At 47.9% G+C, this 20,430-nt stretch overlaps 1 protein-coding gene across 1 annotated transcript in view; it reads left to right on the forward strand.

The window, feature by feature from the left end:
• Positions 1-20,430, forward strand: part of Hsd17b2 (hydroxysteroid (17-beta) dehydrogenase 2) — a 71,625-nt gene that overhangs the window by 41,450 nt on the left and 9,745 nt on the right. The window contains exons 2-3 of the mRNA NM_024391.2: positions 1,218-1,430; positions 10,969-11,154. Of these exons, the coding sequence (NP_077367.2) occupies positions 1,218-1,430; positions 10,969-11,154 (399 nt within the window). The remainder of the gene's footprint in view (positions 1-1,217; positions 1,431-10,968; positions 11,155-20,430) is intronic.

The following is a 20,430-nucleotide window of genomic DNA, read 5'->3' on the forward strand; positions in this document are numbered from 1 at the left end:
TGCTTATTGGCTTATTCCCCACATCTTGCTCGGCCTGCTTTTCTCTTCAACCCAGGACCCTCTGTGCAGAGGTGACACTACCCACAGTGGTCCGGATCTTCCCACATTAATCACTCCTTAGCGGAGAAAATGCCCTGCAGACACGCTCATGGGCTAGTCTGTGGAGGAAGCGTCTTGATTGAGATTTATTCTTCCTAGTGTCCACTGACCAGGCAGGGACTCTAGGATTAGCCTGTCTCGCCAGCCCTCTTTAATTTACTTTTAGTTTTTCAGTATCTTCTTTTGAGGCAGTGAGTTTATTACCCAGGCAGGCCTTGAATTCGCAATCCTCTTGTCTCAGCCTTCCAGGAAACAACAGTCACGGCTCTGTGACATCATGCCCAGCTGGAAGGAGGATTACCATCCTGAGTCACTTCCCAGAGGAGGAGGGGCAGGAGGATTTCTTCCCTCTGCCCAGTTTCCAGGGTCCCAGGCCTTAAGTAGAGTTTGTCATGGAAGTTTGTGACTCATTTCTACTCAAGGCCAGGCTCTCCCTGGGACCTTTCCTGGTCTAGGTAGGTCCCAAGATTATGGTCCAAAATACTGCCTATGAAGATGCCTTCAAGGTCGTTCTCTGCACTGAGAACATGTGGTCAAGGTCAATAACTTGAACTCCTTTACCTGGCATGTATGTATATGCATGTATATACACACATACACGTATAAACATATACATATATATGCACATGTATACACACATACATATGTATACACACATACATATGCATACATACTATATGTATACACACCATATGTATATACACTATATGTATATGTATATGCATATGTATATGATGTATATGTATATGATACAAATGTGTATGTGTATGATATATGTGTATATTACATGTGTGCATGTGTTTATATATGCATATGCAATGATTGTCCCTGCTACATTTATTTTTTTTTGTCAGTCATCCCTGAAGCAACCTCCTTCAGCCCCTATTCCCTTTCCATGTATGCTCACTAAATTTCTACCAGCATTCCTTCTTTCTTTACATAGAGTCAACTGTTTGTCCTGACATCCCGAGCGATTAGGAAATAGACCAAGGCCATTCCCAGGCTCCCTCCCTTCAGGGAGCAGAGACCCATCATAAACATCATGTAATGTTATCCTCATGAAGCAATCTTGCCGATTGCATTGGTTTGAGCTCACCCTGTTCTCTTGACTCTTGCAGGTGCCGATTCCGGTTTCGGTCATGCTTTGGCCAAGCACCTGGACAAGCTGGGTTTCACAGTGTTTGCTGGAGTGCTGGATAAAGAGGGCCCAGGAGCGGAGGAATTGAGGAAAAACTGCTCTGAGCGCCTTTCGGTGCTCCAGATGGATGTCACCAAGCCAGAGCAGATAAAAGATGTTCACAGCGAAGTCGCAGAGAAGATACAAGACAAAGGTACCAACTTCCTTGATTCCTCTTCATCCCACTCACCAAAGTCCACCTCTAGTGACCATGGCGGCTGACCTCACCAGAGGACAATTGTACTGAGCCCCTGCCATGTGCCAGAGTCTGTAAGACACAGATTAGGCTCCCTCTTCACGGAATGTACAGAACTCACGTGTACAAGTGTGCACACGCATATGCAGGCATGTAGGCCAGAAGACAACCTTGACTGTTGTTTCAAACAAACCACCCATCTTGTCTTTTGAGCTCACCAGTTAGGCAATGGTGGCTGCCCAGTGAGTGCCAGGGATTCACCTGTCTCTGCCTCCCAGAGGCAGGGATTACACTGACCCCCCCACCCAGTGCCATGGTGACAGGCTATTGAAGAGGTGGATTCTGGGGGATTGAACTCAGGTCCTCATGTGCCTAGCAAACACTTTATGGACTGAACTATCATCCTGCCCCAACTGCCCACCCCCAGGCTTGTTTATCGCCTTCCCCCACCCCGGTTTCTTCCCATCCCCTGATCTTTGCCTTCCTCCAGCAATATCAGCATAACTTGGTCTTCCCAGCTCAGCTCACAACCACAGGGCCATGTGCCCCCTTTAGGCTCTACCTATCTTCCCTCCATTTGTGCCCAAGCCTCTATCTGTTTCCACTTCTTCATGCACAAACGTTGGTTCTCACTGTGCCTCCCTCCTTACCTGCTCTGGTCAAAGCTACCACTGTCATCTTGAAGAACAAAGACCTCTTCCTTGGACAGTTCCAAAAGGACACTCCCCTGCTCAAATTTGGGGTCCCCAGCCTCTCTTCGGCTCCACAGCCTTCTCACTGTTACCTCTGCTTCCTTGATAGGTCTCTTTCTCTCCCCATCAAATCGGAATCTTCCCAGTTGTCTCCATCTGCAGCCATTCACTCACCCACTCCTGGGCCAGACCAGGCCAAGGGCTCTCTGTCCCCTCACATTAGAGGAGGGCCTGATAAAAACCATGTGTGAGCCCAGAGAGTGGCACAGACCCTGGGGAACCCAATGTGTGAGATGAACGTTAAGAACCTCCCTCATCGGGGATGGGGATTTAGCTCAGTGGTAGAGCGCTTGCCTAGGAAGCGCAAGGCCCTGGGTTCGGTCCCCAGTTCCGAAAAAAAGAACCAAAAAAAAAAAAAAAAAAAAAAAAGAACCTCCCTCATCGAAGAACTGATTCAGAAATTTAATATGGTGCCATCAAGGGGTTAAACAAACGTGAGTCCCTTCAGAACTCCCAGGCCCATGGCCAGGGGGGTGGCCATGTTTGAGCATGTCTGGGTGCCTCTAGGCCAAAGTTTTATTATTGCAGCTTACTTAAGGAGAGTCTCTGAGGCATGAGCAGTGTGTGTGTGTGTGTGTGTGTGTGTGTGTGTGTGTGTCTTCTATCACTCTCTGTCTTGTGTTATATTGGCCAGTCTGGTTGGCCAGCAAGCCCCTGGGATCCCCCTCTCTCTCTTCTCACCCCTTAGTGCTCTCATTATAGCACAGATTTGTGGGCGTTGGAGACCCAAACACAGGCCCTAATGCTTATGCACTAAGCGGCTTAACCAACACACTGTCTCCCCAGCCTCATCAGCAGCTTTTAGTTTTTAAAGCTCCCTAGGTGATGTTACTATTTGGACAGGGTTGAAACACTAATTTACACTAATACCTTCCAAAGCTGTGTGGCCCGCCTGGCAAACTCTTCCTTATATCTGGACCCGAAATACACAAAATTGTCTTCAGAACATTTCCACTCATTTCCCAGAGGTTCATCCTCACCGTGTTCAGAGCTGACCTTGTTGTCTTCTCCCAGTGCCTGAAAATAAACCTGCTTGCTTATCTACCTGATCATTCGAGTTAGTGGCCTGGAGGAAGGGGTGCGTCACTGAGACCTCCAACTTAACCACTGATGTCTCTGTCCTAACAGCCTGGGGTTCTTTCTGTCACCTGTCCTGTCCCCAACATCTCCAAATGCTGAGGTTCATTGCAAGTCTTCACCGGCTCCTGTGTGGGTACCACAATGGCCTCCCTACTTCCTGTGTGGGTACCTCTGGTATAGTTATGCCAATGGTCCCATGCTGCCTGCCTATGTACTTCCCATGACCTCTCTGCTGTCTGTTTTGGTACTCCAATGACCCCTGCCACCTGTCTGGATACCCCAGTGGCCTCCAGCCTCCTGTACTTTTCCGTCACTTTCCAGTGAACTGTAATCCTCATAGCACACACCTCTTCTGTCGCCCATTCCCTGGAGCCTCTGAAGTATGGAATCTCTGGGACAAGCTACTCTGTGGCCATAATTTGCTTTGCATGCGGCTCACTGTCTTCCCCTTCTGCCCATGCACAATCCAAACACCTTAAAGATCGTGGGATAATGGCCTGTCAAACCATTTCTCTGTGGTACCTGATGGTGCACTTGGTACCCTCTGGAATGCTCCAGAACAGGGTGGTGTTTCCCACTGCTGCAATCCAGCTTCTACCTCCTTGACTTTCGGTCTCATCTCCCTCTTCCTAGGACCATTGTCCTTGCCAACAAAGTCTTCATGACAGTTGCTCCCTACTCCCATGGGGGAGTCATGTACCCATGTTATCGCTTCCTGACTTTCCTGGTGAGCTGGGCCACATTTCTTCTTCAGACTCGTAGTTATGCCTTGCTAACTCCTCTGTCACCTCACTGTGAGAAATGCCTGCTCCCCTCCCACTCCTTAGCAATTTCTCAAGAATAAGACCCAGGTGCATGTCAGGACTCACTCAGATGCAAGTGACCCGATCTATTGCAAATCTACTAACACCAGGAAGGACCGTGTTTGCCTACAGGACTGTTGGTTCCAGACAGAGCTGGATCCAGGCACTAAGCAATGCCTTCGGGATTTGGTTTCTGCTTTTGAGTTTTGTTTTCTTCGGTGTTGGTGTTAGCCTCAACGAGCTGGAGGCTGTATGTGGAAGCCTTGGCCACTCCAGGTCCCATCTTCCTCACAGCTGACACAGCCAGTGAAGGGATCAGGGGCACCTGCCTTGTTTTGCAGCATAAGGATTATTATAGAAAGAAGGCAGAAGAGTCTGGAACAAGGCAAGAGGTGCTCAGTAAAGGTTCCTCTTTCCCCCAGTTCAGCATTTAGAGCAGCAAGTACTTACTCATAAATGCAATGGTTCTCAACCTTCCCAATGCTGCAACCCTTTAATACAGTTCTTTTTGATGTGGTAAGATCCTCCCACCACCACCATGAAATTATTTTCATTGCAACTTCATAGCTGTAATTTTGCCACTGTTATGAATCTTAATGTAAACATCTGATATTTGATCCCTGTGAAACGGGTCACGACCCACTTGTGAAGAACTGCGGCATAAACGAGATAAGAACAAACAGAAGAGTGTTAATCATTTGGGAATTATTTCTCAACAAGTGTAGCATGGTGTCATCCTTTTCTTCTTATAAAAAGATTGTGTGTGAGAGACAGACAGACAGACACAGAGAGAGGGGAGGAAGGGGGAGAGGGAGAGGGAGAGAGAGAAAGGAGAGGAGAGGAGAGGAGAAGGGAGGAGAGGAGAGGAGAGGAGAGAAGAAGGGAGGAGAGGAGAGGAGAGGGTAGGAGAGGAGAGGGTAGGAGAGGAGAGGAGAGGAGAGGAGAGGAGAGGAGAGGAGAGGAGAGGACAAGAGGTCACAAGGAGGCATCATATCTCTTGGAGCTGGAGTTCAGGCAGTCATGAACCTCATGGCCTGGGTGCTTGGAACCAAATTCTAGTCCTCTGACAAGAGTAAGCTCTCTTAACCCCTGAGCCATCTCTCCAGCTCCCAAGCCAGCATATTCTAGAACATTCTTTTTCCCAGCCTGATCTTTGGCCATGCAGTAGTCCTCACTTGCCACTCTCAGGTCTGACTTAATAATGCCTAATAGAAGGAGACATTGGATGCAAAATCCTTTCATGAGATCCAACAGGACAGCACTGACCATCTGCAGTGATGGAGTGATGAGTTCTAGACACAGAAATGCTGTCGTGGTACCCAGGCATGAAGGGATGTGAGAGCTCAGTTTTCATGTCCCGAGTTCCTGTCATTTTACAGTTAGCATATAGTTAGAGGCAGCTGTCCCCTGGGCCAGAACAAGCAGCCCACCCACCTGCATACTCCAGGTTTCTCCAACCCCAGTCTTCTTAAAGAGAAACTGGAGCCACAGGATCACCACAAGAGAACCATCTAGAATCTGTAGATAAAACAGCAGAACTCCTAGAAGACTGGTGACCATGCTGAACCTCTGCACAGCATATTATTGATTTCCTGTTAACCTATTGATCATTACTAACTGATGTTAATTAGTACCAAGATAAAACCCACAAGTGTGGTGGGCTTACTGGCCAGTTTAGAATTCTCTGGTAAGTTAGCAAGTATCAGAACATGGTTGGATGTTAGCAACAAGTTCTGTTGATGGCACAATAGTCCCCAGTCACCTATTAGATATTTTATGAAGATCTAGAAGATCTCTGAACCCAAAGGGACAATGGAGGCGGCTGACATCACGATGAGCCACCTGCGTTGGTTGGCCCATTGACCCATGAATGAAGAGTGATGCTTGAAGTGGTTAAATTGGAAGAATGCCTTCGGACAGGAAAATTACCTACCATTCAAATGTCAGGGTCCATAATTAGAAGTTCACACGAGCATGGCCTCTCCTTTTTGCTTTCCCACGGCCTGTACCTCTATACTCACGTGTGCCCATGATGTTAGAGGTGAAGTGCAAGGGCTTGCGAGAGATAAAGTATTTGGCCTCTGTACTCTGCACGTTGTCACTGTGGCAAATGCCAGAGAGGAACAGATTAATGGAAGATTTATTGGGCTCATGGTTTCACTGCTCCTGGCCATGACAAGGCTGGGCATCCTGGAGGGAGCATGAAGTAGGCCAAAGCTGCATACTTTATGGTGGACAGGAAGAAGAGGGAAGGAGGGAGGGGAGAGAGAGGAAGGGGGAAGGAAAGAGGGAGGAAGGAGGGAGTGAGAGAGGGAGGGAGAAGTGATCACTTCTAACAAGGCAATGACATCCATAGTGTCTGCTGTGTCCCCAGTATTACATACAGGTATTAACCCATTAGTTGGTTAGTGAGACCTTCCTCATGACCCAATCGCTTCTGCAAAGACCCACCTCTAAACGCTACACTGGGGAACCAAGTGAGTCCTTGGAGGGAAAGTTCCCATCCAGATCCCAAGAACTCTCTACAGAAAAAAACAGTTGGGGGTTGGGGATTTAGCTCCGTGGTAGAGCGCTTGCCTAGCAAGCCCAAGGCCCTTACTTTCTGTGATCCAGTTTGGTTTGGGCCGAGAACCGTCTTTCATTGATTGGCAAAAGAGATACTGGGAATTTTGAGCCTGCTTTCATTTCTTTGGGGCACTGTTTAATTTCCTAAGGACGGAACATCTGGTCCTCACAGTCAACTGATTGGCCCTCACGGAAGTGTACGTGGTCCTCATGTGCAGCCTGGCTGCTACCGCCTTGTCTCTGCCACCAGACAGGCAGTGTTGGGGATGTGCTCCCCCCCACCCCCACCCCTTCAGACGACACAGCACTGACTTTGAAAATGCTTTGGGACTGTGGAAAGTTAACGCAGACGCAGAGGTTAACAACTTACTAATGGAAAGTTTCTGCGGGCCCGAGTCAGGCTACAGAAGGTGCGCTAAAATGAGTCCTAAGGACCCGCTGTGCTCCCAGCTCAGTGCCTTGCTCAGCCGTCATTCCAGAAGCTTCCTCCTGCAGCAGACGGGAACCAACACAGACAGCCCCAGCCAGACATTACGCAGAGAGTGAGAGACCTTTGTATACTCAACCATAAACAAGATGTCTCCATCAAATCCTTCCCCTCAGGGCTCAGGGAACACTGGGAGAGAAGGCAGAAAGAGTGTGAGGGCCAGAAGGGATGGGGGACACCAAGAAAACAAGGGCCACTAAATCAGCCTGAGCAAAGGTCTTATGAACTCACAGAGACTGGGGCACAGGACCTGCGAGGTTCTGCACCAGGTCTTTCCTGTATCTATGACGGCTTCCAGCTTAGTATTTCATGGGATTCCTAAGTGTGTGAATGAGTGGGTGTCTCTGTTTCCTGTGCCTTCTCTTGGGCTCTTTTCCTTCTGTTTGCTTTTCCCCCCAATTCCAATGTGTTAGTTTTTGTTTTCCCTTTTGTTAAATCTTATTATATTTTTATTTTATTTTATTGTTATTATTATCCCTTAGAGTCTGTTTTCTAATGAGAGACAGAAAAGAAGTGGATTTGGTGGGAAGGGGAAGTGGGGGGGGGTCTGAGAGGAGGAGAGGGAGGGGAAACTCTAATCAGGATATATTATATGGAAAAAAATTTCCAATCAAAAGTGAAAAAGAAATCAGGGGAAACAAAAGGAAGACAGGGAAAGTGAACTGCTACAGGCAAGGAGGTATGCATCTGAATTCTCTTTTCTTTTCTTTTCTTTTTTTTTTTTTTCGGAGCTGGGGACCGAACCCAGGGCCTTGCACTTGCTAGACAAGCGCTCTACCACTGAGCTAAATCCCCAACCCCATGCATCTGAATTCTTATAAGAGTCAAAACAGTTTTGGGGAGATGGGATCTCACTATGCACCTAAGGCTGGCCTCAAATTCACAACCCTCCTGCCTCCAGAGTGCTGGGATCTCAGGCAAGCGTCACCAAAGGCAGCTAAAGGATGATTCCCTCGCTTTGTACATCTTTAAATGTGGAAACTGACCTTATGGCCCAGTACCAAGATGTTTGTTATTGAAACTGCAAGACCCCTTAAAAAATTAAAGTCTTGGTCTGGAGAGATGGCCCAGTAGTTGAGAGCACTTGCTGCTCTTCCGGACGACGTGGAAACGGTTTCCGGCACCACATAGCCAGTTGTGCCTCCAGTTCCAGGGAGTCTGACACCCCCTTCACATAGTGCACAAAATTTCCCTCCTTTCCTCCCTCCATCCCTCCCTCCCTTCCTCTCTTCTTCCTCCCTCTTCCACCACCCCCCCACCCCCATCTGTCTTTGCCTCTCGGTCTCTGTCTCTTTCTCTCTCATATACATATAAATACTCAATGCTCTCTCTCTCTCTCTCTCTCTCTCTCTCTCTCTCTCTCTCTCTCTCTCTCTCTCTCCTTTCTTAGTTCCATTTCGTTGTGGGTTTTATGTATCCCAGACTCACCTCCAACTTTCCGTACAGACAAGGATGGGATTGACTTTCTGATCCTCCTGCCTCCACCTCCCAAGTAGTGGGATAATAGGTCTACACCTCCCTATCTGGTTTATGAACTGCTAAGGAGTGAGCTCAGGGCTTCGCGCAGGCTGACTGAGTACTCTGCCCACCCAGACACATCCCTAGCCTCGAAATGTACATTTCTAACAAGTTCTGAGATGCCCAGGCTGCTGGGGGTGAGGGGTGAACCACAGGATGAGATCTGCCACCCACCCCGTGGTGGAATTCCATGAACACAGAGGGTCTGCTTAAGTCTGTCTAGCTCAGCATCCCCGCTTCTGTCGCCGCTGATGTTCTCAGGTTACCCTTGTTCTCCAGAACCCCACTCTTCAAATCCCTACGGGCTCTTATCCAAAGACTTCAAATAAAAGCTCAACCAGATTTTCAGAGAGTCGAACTAATTTTATTGGGAACAAAGGGATAGCTCAGCTTTCAGAGAGACACGCTGTCAAGACCGGCAGTGTACCACATGGGTGAAAGTGTTCACAGACCCTAGGCTACCATTTGGTATCTCTTTTTTAAGAGGCCTAAGGGAAGGAATAGGTGGTTACCAAATAGCTTGGTTTGGGTGTTTCTCTGTTTTGATTGGTTGGCTAAAGTCACGTAACCGCTTCAGTACCGCCCACCTTCCTTCCCATGATGCATCTGGTCTTAGCTGCAAACACACCCAATTGTTCCTAGGCATAACATGACGAATAGGGGTCACTGCATCCACACCCAATACCAGTTTGGGCTGAATCAGCTCTTCTATTCTTCATACCTGGATATGCTGGGGATATACATGAATAAAAACCTATACTTAAATATGATTATTACCAGGGGTGGGGAAACTTATATTGCTGTTGGGAGATGACAGACAGAACGTGTAGCACTACGCAGGTGGAGGGTTTCCGAAGTTGCTAGGTGTACTACTTGAAGATGGTGTGTGTGTGTGTGTGTGTGTGTGTGTGTGTGTGTGTGTGTGTGTGTTATGTGCAGATGAGGAAACTAGGTTTCTGAGTGCATTGTTACAAGAGGGGAAGTGTAAATAACACAGAGCTAATGGAAAGTTCCAGGCTAAACTATCTCCTGTCTTGTTTGCCTTAGAATCACTGTATTCATTCTTCCCCACTCTTTCCTTAAGGGGCAGTTCCCAACTGTACTCTTGGCAAGGTTTAAACACTGCTGGCCCTTGGGTCCTTCTCTTTCCCAGCCACAGGTTGATCAAATAGGCTAGGAGGCAGTTTGAGTCAGGAGACACACTATCCTAATGTATCCAGAGGGCTAGACAGCACTGCTGGGGGCAAGGGTTCTCCAAGGATGGTACAGAACTCCAGCCTCACCTCTCTTGGGACTTGGAAAGGCAGATACTCAGATCCCACTTCATGACCACTGAGAATTTCTAGGATTTGGGCCGGCAGTGTATCTGAAGCAACTGTGCTGTGATTCTGGTGTTCACCAGGGTGACACATCTTCCAAGCCAGGAAGTAGGGCTCATGGTGTAAGGACGTCACCGTCACCCTGCTTGGGATTTTCCTTCTTGTCGCTAGGCTTTTAGCTTAGAGATGAGGGAAGGCTGTAGGTATCTCTTCCTGAAGTGTGTTAATGATGTCTTTACATAGGCTTTGAAACGTTAAGACAGTGGCTCCCAAGCTTCCTAATACTGCAACATTGTAACACATTTCCTTATGTCCTGGTGACCCCTCACCATAAAATTACTTCACTGCTCTGTCATAACGGTAGTTTTGCTACTGTTATGAATTACAGTGCAAAGAGTCTGATGTGCAGGATGTCTGACAGACGACCCCTGTGGGAGTCAAGACCCACAAGTTGAGAACTGCTGTTTTAAGACCTGGCATGCTATGCTGCTATGACTCTCATCTTGTGATCCCAGCTGTTCCCATACATAGTGACTTTCCAGCTATAGGAAAAGGCTACCAGGCAAGAGAAGAACTGGGCTGGCGGGTCATCTCCGTGAAAGATGGTGGCTACAGTCAAGTCTGGTCATCTGCGTGCAGTCAATACCATCCACACAGTGGAAGGATCGAATCAATTCCTAGATGTCCTCTGACTTGGACACGCACACTGTGGCATGAGTGCCCCTCTCTCCCACACAAAATAAATGAACTTTAAAAACATGGGATCTCCAAAATCATTGTTTAATATTATCACACGTTTGTTCTCCTCACATTGCCTTAACAACGTGGTTTGAGGAAGGGACCAAGTTTAGAACGTTTGTATTCTGCCTGAAATCTACTTTTCAAAGAGGTTTGGTGGTTCCAGAACTCAAGCTAGCCACATGCTCCAGCTTCTCCCATCCTCACAGTTGTTTTGTTTTGTTTTGTCCCCAGGACTGTGGGCTGTGGTCAACAATGCTGGGGTCTTGCACTTTCCGATCGACGGGGAACTCATTCCCATGACCGTGTACAGAAAATGCATGGCAGTGAACTTCTTCGGAGCCGTCGAGGTCACCAAGGTGTTTCTGCCTCTACTTAGAAAGTCCAAGGGGAGGCTGGTTAACGTCAGCAGCATGGGAGGTGAGTCAGCCTGTTGGCCCACGGTCACCAGGCACCTGTCACTAGATGTGTACAGCATTCTTTGCAGACTACACAAGAGAGCCAGGCGCACAAAAGAAGGGCTGGGTCGCAATGAGTCAGTGTGTGTATTCAGAATCAGTTGACCTTTCTCTCCTTTCAAATTCTCTCATGCGAAAGCACTTCACTTTCTGTTAATTACCATGTTCATCCCTGGAGGTTTTCTGACACGTAGGACAGCATGGCTCTTGGTACAGGAAACTGTGGTGCTGTGGGAAGCCTTTCTTTGGCCTTCTCTGAGCATAGCACACTGCTATTTCCTGTAAGTTGAAAGAGTGAAGAACATTACTCTGTGTGCACCCTGGGAACCCTGAGTCCATTTGCCAGGGTTGACCATGATGTTGTCCTTGCCTTTGTTGGTTGGGTCCAAGATGTGTCAACAACATGGCTGTCTCATTTTCCATAAGCTACAGTCTCAGACCGCGCCATCACACCTTACCCTTTCCCACAGGTATCTTCACACAGGAGTTCCCCAGGTTTACCTCAGCTTTGGGAGACCTTCTGGAATTCTTTCTCAGGTTTCTGAATGGATGAGAAGGAAATCTAAGGGGACTGGGCTCTGGAGTCCCAGCTCCTTCCTTATGAGGTGGTCACTAGTCTCCCTGGTAGATTAGTTGGTTCTAAGTCAAGTTTGTAAAAAGAAAAGGTCCAGCTAGGTTTCTGGTATTGGGGGGAGAGAGAGAGAGAGAGAGAGAGAGAGAGAGAGAGAGAGAGAGAGAGAGAGAGAGAGAGAGAGAACTCATTCCTGTGTGTGTACTTGCATACATGTGTGTGCCCATATAGAGGCTGAAGGACTTTTCCATTTTTTTGGGAGGGGAGGGCAGGATCTGTCACAGAACCTGAAGCTCACTGATTTAGCCAGACTGGCCAGCTAACAAACTACAAGGATCTTTTTTGCCTCTACCTCCCTAGCACTGAAGGATGAGTGTCATTCCCTAAACCCCCCCCCCCATTTTAAGTTGAGGGGACTGGGTTCGAACTCAGATCCTAAGGCTTGCACAGTGAGCACATTAGCAGCTAGGACATTTTCCCACACATTACCTTTGTCTTCATTCTGCACTTGGCCTTTATACTTGCAAACACTTTGGACACTTCACCCCTCCCACTTCCGGGATGCCCTCTGGCACCCCTGGACACTGAGGAAGAGCCTTGCTTTCCTCTTTCCTGTCTCCATTCTTGCTTCAGGCAGTCCCTTCGTTCATAAGGGCTTGAATGCTCTACATGCGGCAGACCTACTACCTGGCAGGAGGAAGCATCAATAAAAAGGTGAATAAACGCCATCGGCCTTGTGGTGCCTGCCCATATCCTTGCACCAGAGAGGCTGAGGAAGGGGAATAGTGAGCTCCCCTGGAACTTAATTGCCTCTGTGGTCAGCTTGGTACCATAAGAGTTAAAAATCAAAACAAGGGCCTGGAGAGGTGGGCCTGGTCTGTCAAATGCTTGCCTTACAGTCATGAAGACCTAAGGTCAATTCTCAGAACCTACAGGAAGGAGCTGGGTGTGGTGGCTCTTCCCTTCTCACCCCAGCACTGGGGAGGGGGACAGGGGGAGCCCTGGGGCTTGTTGGTCAGCTAGCACACTCTGCTGGATGAGTTCCAGGCCAGGGAGACATCCTGTCTCTTGTGTGCATGCGCGCACACACACACACACACACACACACACACACACACACACACAGACAAGTTATTCACCTGATAAACGACACTTGAGGTTGTCCTCTGGCCTCCATGTATGTGCGCACCCAGGGGTACCTGCCAAAACAGGAAAATGCACACATGTGTGCCCATACACACAGACACACAAAGAGAAAGAAATGCCAACTTGTGAGGGAGTGAAAATGGAACCTGGATGGGGCAGCTTAAAAACTTGTAATGGGAGCTGAGGAGATGGCTGGCTCAGTGGTTAGAGGCCTTTACCCCTCTTGGACAGGACTAGTGTTCATTCCCAGCACTCAAGTAGAACAGCTCACACACAGCTGTAACTCTAGCTCCTCGGGGATCTGACACCCTTTCTGACCTCCCCAAGGACCAGGCTCAGGTCCACGTATCTGTGCACATGTACATAATTTTAAATCTTTTAAAAGGAAAAACTCAAACCCCACCCCCCACCTCCTTCCCCACCCCCACCCCACAAGCCCCTCTCCTGTGTGCCTTCTGCTTGGCTTTGACACCTTGATGGCCAGGAGTTCTTAACTGCCTTCATAGCTTTCTGGAGTGTGAAGACAAACATTCTAAGATGAACATTCTCTCGCCTCCCATTCTCACCCTCCCATGGCGTGGATTCGCACCTCACTTTACCATAATGTTTTCTTAGGATCAATACTGGACCATTGTGTTTGAAATCAAATGGCCTGTTCCCCCCCACCCCCCATCAAGCTTTCCTTCCCATGTTGTTCCCTGTTCTGTTGGCCTTTCACATGTCCAAGCACAGAGCCTGCTTGGCTTTGCTCCTCCCGGAGCCTCCACCAAATGTATGAAGTGTTCCTTCTTCCAATCTGGCCCTGAAGGTTGTACCTCAGAGAAACTCTAGGAAGAAGCACATTGGTAGGACACACAGAGCTACCCAGGAGATGGTATAAAGGTCATATGACAGTAGCAGGAAACCAGGAGATGGAGGCATAAATACACGGCTAGCCAGGGCGGGGGCTGTAAGAAGACAGACACGCAGCTTCCCAAAGTCCCACCTCTCTCTACCTTAATTTGCAAAGGCTGCAGGACTAAAGTGTGGCTGATGGCTGGGCTGCTTAGATGGTAGGGTTCTTTTCCTACCATTCCAGAAGTCCAAGACAAATGGGTCAGGAGTGTTTTCTCCTCAGGTCTCTTGGCTTTCAAGGCCCCTTTGTGATCCTCCTGCCTCTACCTCCTTCAGCAAATCCTATGGGTAGTGTGAGCTACCATAACCAGCTCAAGACCTCTTTGTGATGTACCCTTTTAATGTTCCTGTCTGTGTCTCTTCTTAAGCAGAGGCCCATCACACCAAGTCGGGGACCTAGTTCATCCTAATAGTCTCTGTATAATGCCCACAACGCAGAAAGCGAAAGACTCAGCATATGGGGTTGTCCTGGAAAGGGCACAAAATTTCATCCATCATGTATTGGTAAGGAGCAAAAGAATTCAGCAGAAGGCACTGAGAGGAATGAATGCCTGGGGCCGGAGAATTTCGTGATATAATAAAAAAACTACTTTGAGGAAATCAGAAGCCACGTGAGAAGCCAGCTGTGGCAGCATGTACCCAGAATCCTAGCACTGGAGAGACAGACGCAGGCTGATACCTGAAGCTCATTGGCTAGTCATCCTAGATGAGTGAGAGATTTCCAGATTCAAGGTGACCTTGTCTAAAAAAGTAAGGTGGAGAGAAAGCGAGGAAGACACGTAGTGTTGACCTCTGGCTTCCATATGCACACACTTTTGTGGGGGACTGGGGGGATAGCTCAGTGGTTAGAGCACTTACCACTTGTATAAGACCTGAATTTGACCTCCAGATTCCACATGGTGGATCGAAACCCCTTGTAACTCCAGCCCCAGGGGATTTGATACCCTCTTCTCACTTCTGCAGGCGTCTGCATGTGTGAGGTGTACAGAAATTCACATAGGCACATGCATATCTTGGAAAGGCCTGTTACTACTGGTTTCTTGTTTTGAAGCCGTGATGGTGGAGGGAGAAACAGGAAGCCAGTCACTAGCATCTGCTCTCCAAAAGGAATCCTAGCTATCTGGATCTACCAGACTGTCTGGAGTCTGAGATCTCTGTTATCTTTGTGGCTCTCTCTGCAGGAAAGGAAGAGTTGAGCAGTAAGGCAGGAAGTCTATTCAAATCATCTGTGACTGTAGGGCTAAGAGACCAAGGAGACCAGTGCTGCTCTGAGGAGGCCGCTGGTCTGCTGAGCAAACTGAGACAGTTCCCACAGATGTTGTCTAGGTTGGGGCTGGTTTGTTATAGCAGCAACCAAAGCTAATACACCTGACTTGACTTGGGTAGCCAATCAAATGCCTCTAGGCCCGGCGGGCTGCTTCTTTACAAGAAATATACATCTATACTTTCTACCAAAATGGTGGACACACTCCCTTGTAGTGGTGTATTTATCATCTCCCCTACACAAGTTTATCTCTCTAGCTCTAATCCCAGCAAGGCAGTTGGATCAATATTTAACCAAGTATTTAAAGAATTGGGGGAATATCTGTATTTGTCCAGGGGGGAGCTAAAAGCTTTTCCCAGCCAGTTCTCTTCTTAGGAAACCAGAGTAAATATTTGTACATAGCTGCACAGCGTCTGTGACTGAGAACGATTGAGGGCAACCTTTTGGCTTTGGGCTTTGGGGGTCAGGCCGGCTCTGAACCTTGCTCTTTGGTATCAGCTGGTGACAAGGGACAGGCTGCTCACTTATCTCTGCTTTTAGTATCAACTGTCACATGGAGAACCCTGGGCAGTCTCAATGACACTCAGATGTGTAGAGGAGTTATTCCCTTGATACTTGATACTTGGAGCAGGAGGCTACACTAGCATTGTGGGGAGTTTGGAAACACCCATGACCTTGAACCTCTACTAGTAGCGATACCCATCTCCTCTTGGTGACAAATCCTTGTGTCCTGCCACCTGTCCATATGGTGGCCACCCTCTTCAGGGGGACGTTTGCTTCCCCCACCCTCTATTGTATTCTCTCTGTAGAATAGGGAAGATTCACAAACACCCAGGCCTCTGAGTCTCGCTTTCCTCCTGAGCCAGGAATTGGGAGGGCATCTTGGTTGAAACACCACCAAATCAAGTAAAGTAGAATCAGTGTATGCATGGAGATCCTTTCCCACAGAATGAAGGACAAATCCGCTCTCTGAGAATATGCAGTGTCCTGTCGCTGTGCCCCATCTTAGCTTAAAACAACAACAACAATGGCAACAACCAACCTATAGGTCAGTGAGAATGTGGAGGGACTGGAGGAATCCTTATCCCCTCCTGTTGGGAACTAAAACTGGGGCAGTTACTGTGGAAACCATTAACCAGTCCCTCAGTGAGTTAAACGCAGTACAATAGGAGGCCCAGCAGTTCTATTCCTAGGTCTGTACTGCAAAGAATAGCAAGCGAGGGCTCAAATAGACACAGGTACATATCTGTGAACGGCAGCATTCCTCACAAGAGCAGAAGGGAATAAAATAACCCATCGATGGCTCACAGACATGGCACACAGTAGACACGGAACGTTTACAAGGCACTGAACTATTGATTCCTAGCAATACAGCGTGAATCAGCCCTGAAAACATTAAACACTGCAGGCAGACCTCGAAACATCAGCACCATGACTTCTAGACAGAAGCCAGACACGGAAGGCCAAGCAGCCTGTGATTCTCTTTCTGTGAGCTGTCTGCAACAGGGGAACTAGGGAGACAGGAAGTAGAATAGGTAGTTGACAGAGGAATGAGTACCTAATGGGTGCAGCCTTTCCTTCTGAGGTGATGAGACTGTTCCAACAGACGGAAGTGATGGACAGAGACGTTAAGTGGTCTTGACGACAGAGGCCAAGAGCTGAACAGACCAAACACTGCAAATCATACACTTTGAAGAAGTCGGTATAGCCGACTTCGCGTAATGTAATATGATGTTTATGTTGTGTGCTTTACCATGGTAACAGATTTTCTGGGTCCCACCCCCATATTCCTGCCTTAATGCATCTAGAGTCGGACCTGAGAACTTGCAGCTCTTGCTCTCTCTTTTCAGAGCAAGGCACTGGACCTTGATTTTGGAGTGGTACCTAGCAGCTCGTCAGAGTCTCAAAGACCTTCAAATGACGAGGAGGCCGTCAAGTGCTGTTTGGAGTTTGAGATTCCTCAGAGGAAATCAGTAAACCTGACTCTCCTGAGGTCAAGGGAAAGGTTTGTAGTTCAGTGTGGGAAAGTGGGTCAGAGGAATGGACTCTGTTCTCAGAGCCAATTTCAGCCCATCTTGGAAGAATGAGAAGCTAGGCGAGAGAGACTTCATGGTGTTCTCCTGAGATTAGGTCTGGGTAGCCTTGGCTAGGAGACCTACCAGGGTGTAAATGAGCTAAGGTGACCTTCGAGCTTTGTCCTGTAGTCTCTGGGGAAGACTGCAGTGTTCTGCCCGCTGCTGTGTTACCAGGAGATTTATTCAAAATGTTTCCTCTCTCCCTTAATTCCTCAACACACCTTAGCTTCAAGCTGAAAAGGGGGGAGGGGGCCATCCTGGGGCTGGGGCGTTAGCTCAGTAGTTAAGAGCTCCCTTGGCTCTTGTGGAGGACCCAAGTTAGGCTCCAGTACCCACACTGGGCTACAGCATCTCACAACTGCCTGTAACTCCCAGTTCAAGGTGACCGTCTGACCTTCACCGGCTCGGGTACACATGCCCACACCAGTACACAGACACACATGCATAATTAAAGACACTAAAGCAAATCTGTAAGAAGCAAGGCTCCCTTTGTGGGAAGTTGATCATCCTGACGGTGGAGTGTGTGAGGCTTTATGTAGGACATCAAGACTGGCCAGCCAGACCTTAGGACACATTCCTAACTTACCCTCAGGCAAGAGCAACTTCCAGCCTATGCATAGGGAATGGAAATTCACATCCTCAATTTATTTACTTGACAGGGACAGGAGACAAGGTCCTAAGTGGGTCACAGAGGCAGAGGAGGTGGAGCTGAGGAACTGGCAAGCATGTACCTGGGTTTGGATCCACATAAAAGCCAAGGTGATGGTGGGCAGTGGCCCCAGCGCTGGGGTATTACTGGAACTTATTGGCTAGCCTGTTGGCCAATCAGTAATCTCGAGTTTATTGAAAGACCTTGTCTCAAAAGACAATGGGAGGAGTGTCAGAGGAAGCCTGCAGACGCACATGCACACACATGTGCAAATGTATGTTCATGCACATGTGCACAAACACACATACATACACAGTTCACACCACACACACACACACACACACACACACACACACACACACACACACACCGAGAGAAAGAGAGAGCAGCTGTGAGAGAGGTGGGGAGAGAGGAAGAGAGAGGGGAAGGAGAAGGAGAGGGAGAGACAGAACAGAGACTGAGAGGATTGTTGGGGGGACGACCATGCTCATATTGTGTACATAAACTATCATGACTTAGGAGAGGTGGGAAGAGTCTATGGTCCTGTATGTGGTTGGGCAAAAAATGTCATACTGTTGACCGGATGTGTTCGCCAACCAAAGCTGTCATCATGAAATACCATAGGTCAAATGGCTTAAATAAGAGAAATGTAGTTACAGTTGTGGAGGCAGGAAGCCCCACATCAAGGTATCAGTGTGCAGTGTAGCTGGTGAGAATACTCTTCTTACCTTGAAGGTGGTTACTATCTCTATATGTCACCAATGAGGGGGGCCCACCTGATATTAGGAAGTTAGGTTCCCTGTCTTGTGATCTCAACTAATCTGAATTACTTCCTTAGAGGTCCCATCTCTAAAATATAGCCACATTGGGGATTACCACTTCAATGTAAAATTTGGGGAAACGCATTTAGATCATAATGAGAGATGTTTTGTTTAGCCAGCCAATAACAGGTCTTTTAGTGTCCCAGTAATGCATGATGGAAAAGTTCTACAAATCTGGTGGGCAATGTTAATCATATTACCAACACTCGACCTTCTAAAAGTGACTAAGAGAGCATTTAGCATTTGCTTGTCAATTTGACACAGCCTAAAGTTATCTGAGAGTCATTGCCTAAATCTGATTGGTCTCTGAGCATGTCTGGGGGAGTGTGTTAGTCATTAATTGACATCCACTCTGGGCAGCAGCATTCCCTAGGCAGATGTTGTACAAGAAAAGTAGCGAAGGATGAGCCAGCGAGTGGCATCTGTTTCTGTTTCAGGTTCTTCACTGGCCTCAAGCAATAATGGAGTCACCTGGAAGTGTAAACCAAACAACCTATTTCCTCCCCTAAGTTGTCTTTGGTCAGCGCATTTTATTACAGCAATAGAAACAGAACTAGAACAGTGTTTTTACTATCCCCTCTCTGTGTCCTAATATTGTGGACACAGACAGACAGACAGAGACAGAGATGACAGAGACAGAGACAGAGAATACAAATGAAGAAGCTATTAGTGTCTCATTTTAAAGGGGCACTAACTACACCATAAGGGATCTGTCCTTCCGACTTTATCATGTTCCAAAGCCCCTGTCTTCAAATACAATCCTACTCGGGTTCCAGAGGTCCAGTTGAAGGTTTTACATTTATTTTTAATTATGAGTGTGCCTTTATTGATGACTATGTAACGAGCATGGGTGTATCGTGCCCACAGGGGCAAGAAGAAGGCATCGGATTCCCTGGGGCTGTAGTTACAGGCCCTTGTGAACAACATCATGCTAAAGGTCATGTCCTGGTTCCTGTTTTCCTGGGGATGCTGTCAGGTTTCCTTAGTGCTGAGATTCAGATTTTTGCAACTCTCCCAGTGCCATTTTCCCACCTAGAACCTACCTGGAGCAGCTTCCTGTAGCAAACCAAGTGACTTTAAAGCAGAAGTCTATTTTTTCACGGTTCCGGAGGACCACAAGTCAAACGAAAGACTTAGTAGGGCTGCATCTCCTGAAATCTCTGGAGGAGTGCTTAACCTTGCCGCTTCCATTTTCTGCTGGGCTTCTCCCAGCAGACCCAAAACCTGTGCCCCTGCCCTCACATAGCCTTCCTTCCCTTCTGCGCCTCTGGGGTCCTAACCTTTGCTTTCTTATAAAAACACCCCTGAGTGGACTTGGGACCCAATCCATTCCATTTATTTATTATTTGTTCGTTGTTGTTATTTATTTGCGTGTACGTGGTGTGTGTGTGTGTGTGTGTGTGTGTGTGTGTGTGTGTGTGTGCTCATATGAGTGTACATATCTGTGTGCATATGCATGAGGAGATTAGAGTTAGACATCTGGGCTCCTCTTGGATCATTCTCTACCTTAGTTTTTGGAGAGTCTTTCACTGAACCTGGAGGTCATCGACTCCACTAGGCTGGCTAGCCAATGAGTTTGAGGGTTCTGCCTGTCTCTGCTTCTCCAGTGCTGGGATTCATGCACCATCACACCGGGATTTTACATGTGTACTGGGGATCTGAATTCATGTGTCCGTGCTTGCACCGTAAGCTGTTTACCAACTAAGCCATCTCACCAGCTCCTAATCTGGAAAGACCTTGCCTAGTGATCATAACGTCTTAACCACATCTTCAGGGCCCTTTATTCCAAAGAGATAACTTACGCTTCCATATTTCCTT

The sequence above is a fragment of the Rattus norvegicus genome, chromosome 19 (assembly GCF_036323735.1).
Source record: "Rattus norvegicus strain BN/NHsdMcwi chromosome 19, GRCr8, whole genome shotgun sequence".
NCBI lineage: Eukaryota > Metazoa > Chordata > Mammalia > Rodentia > Muridae > Rattus > Rattus norvegicus.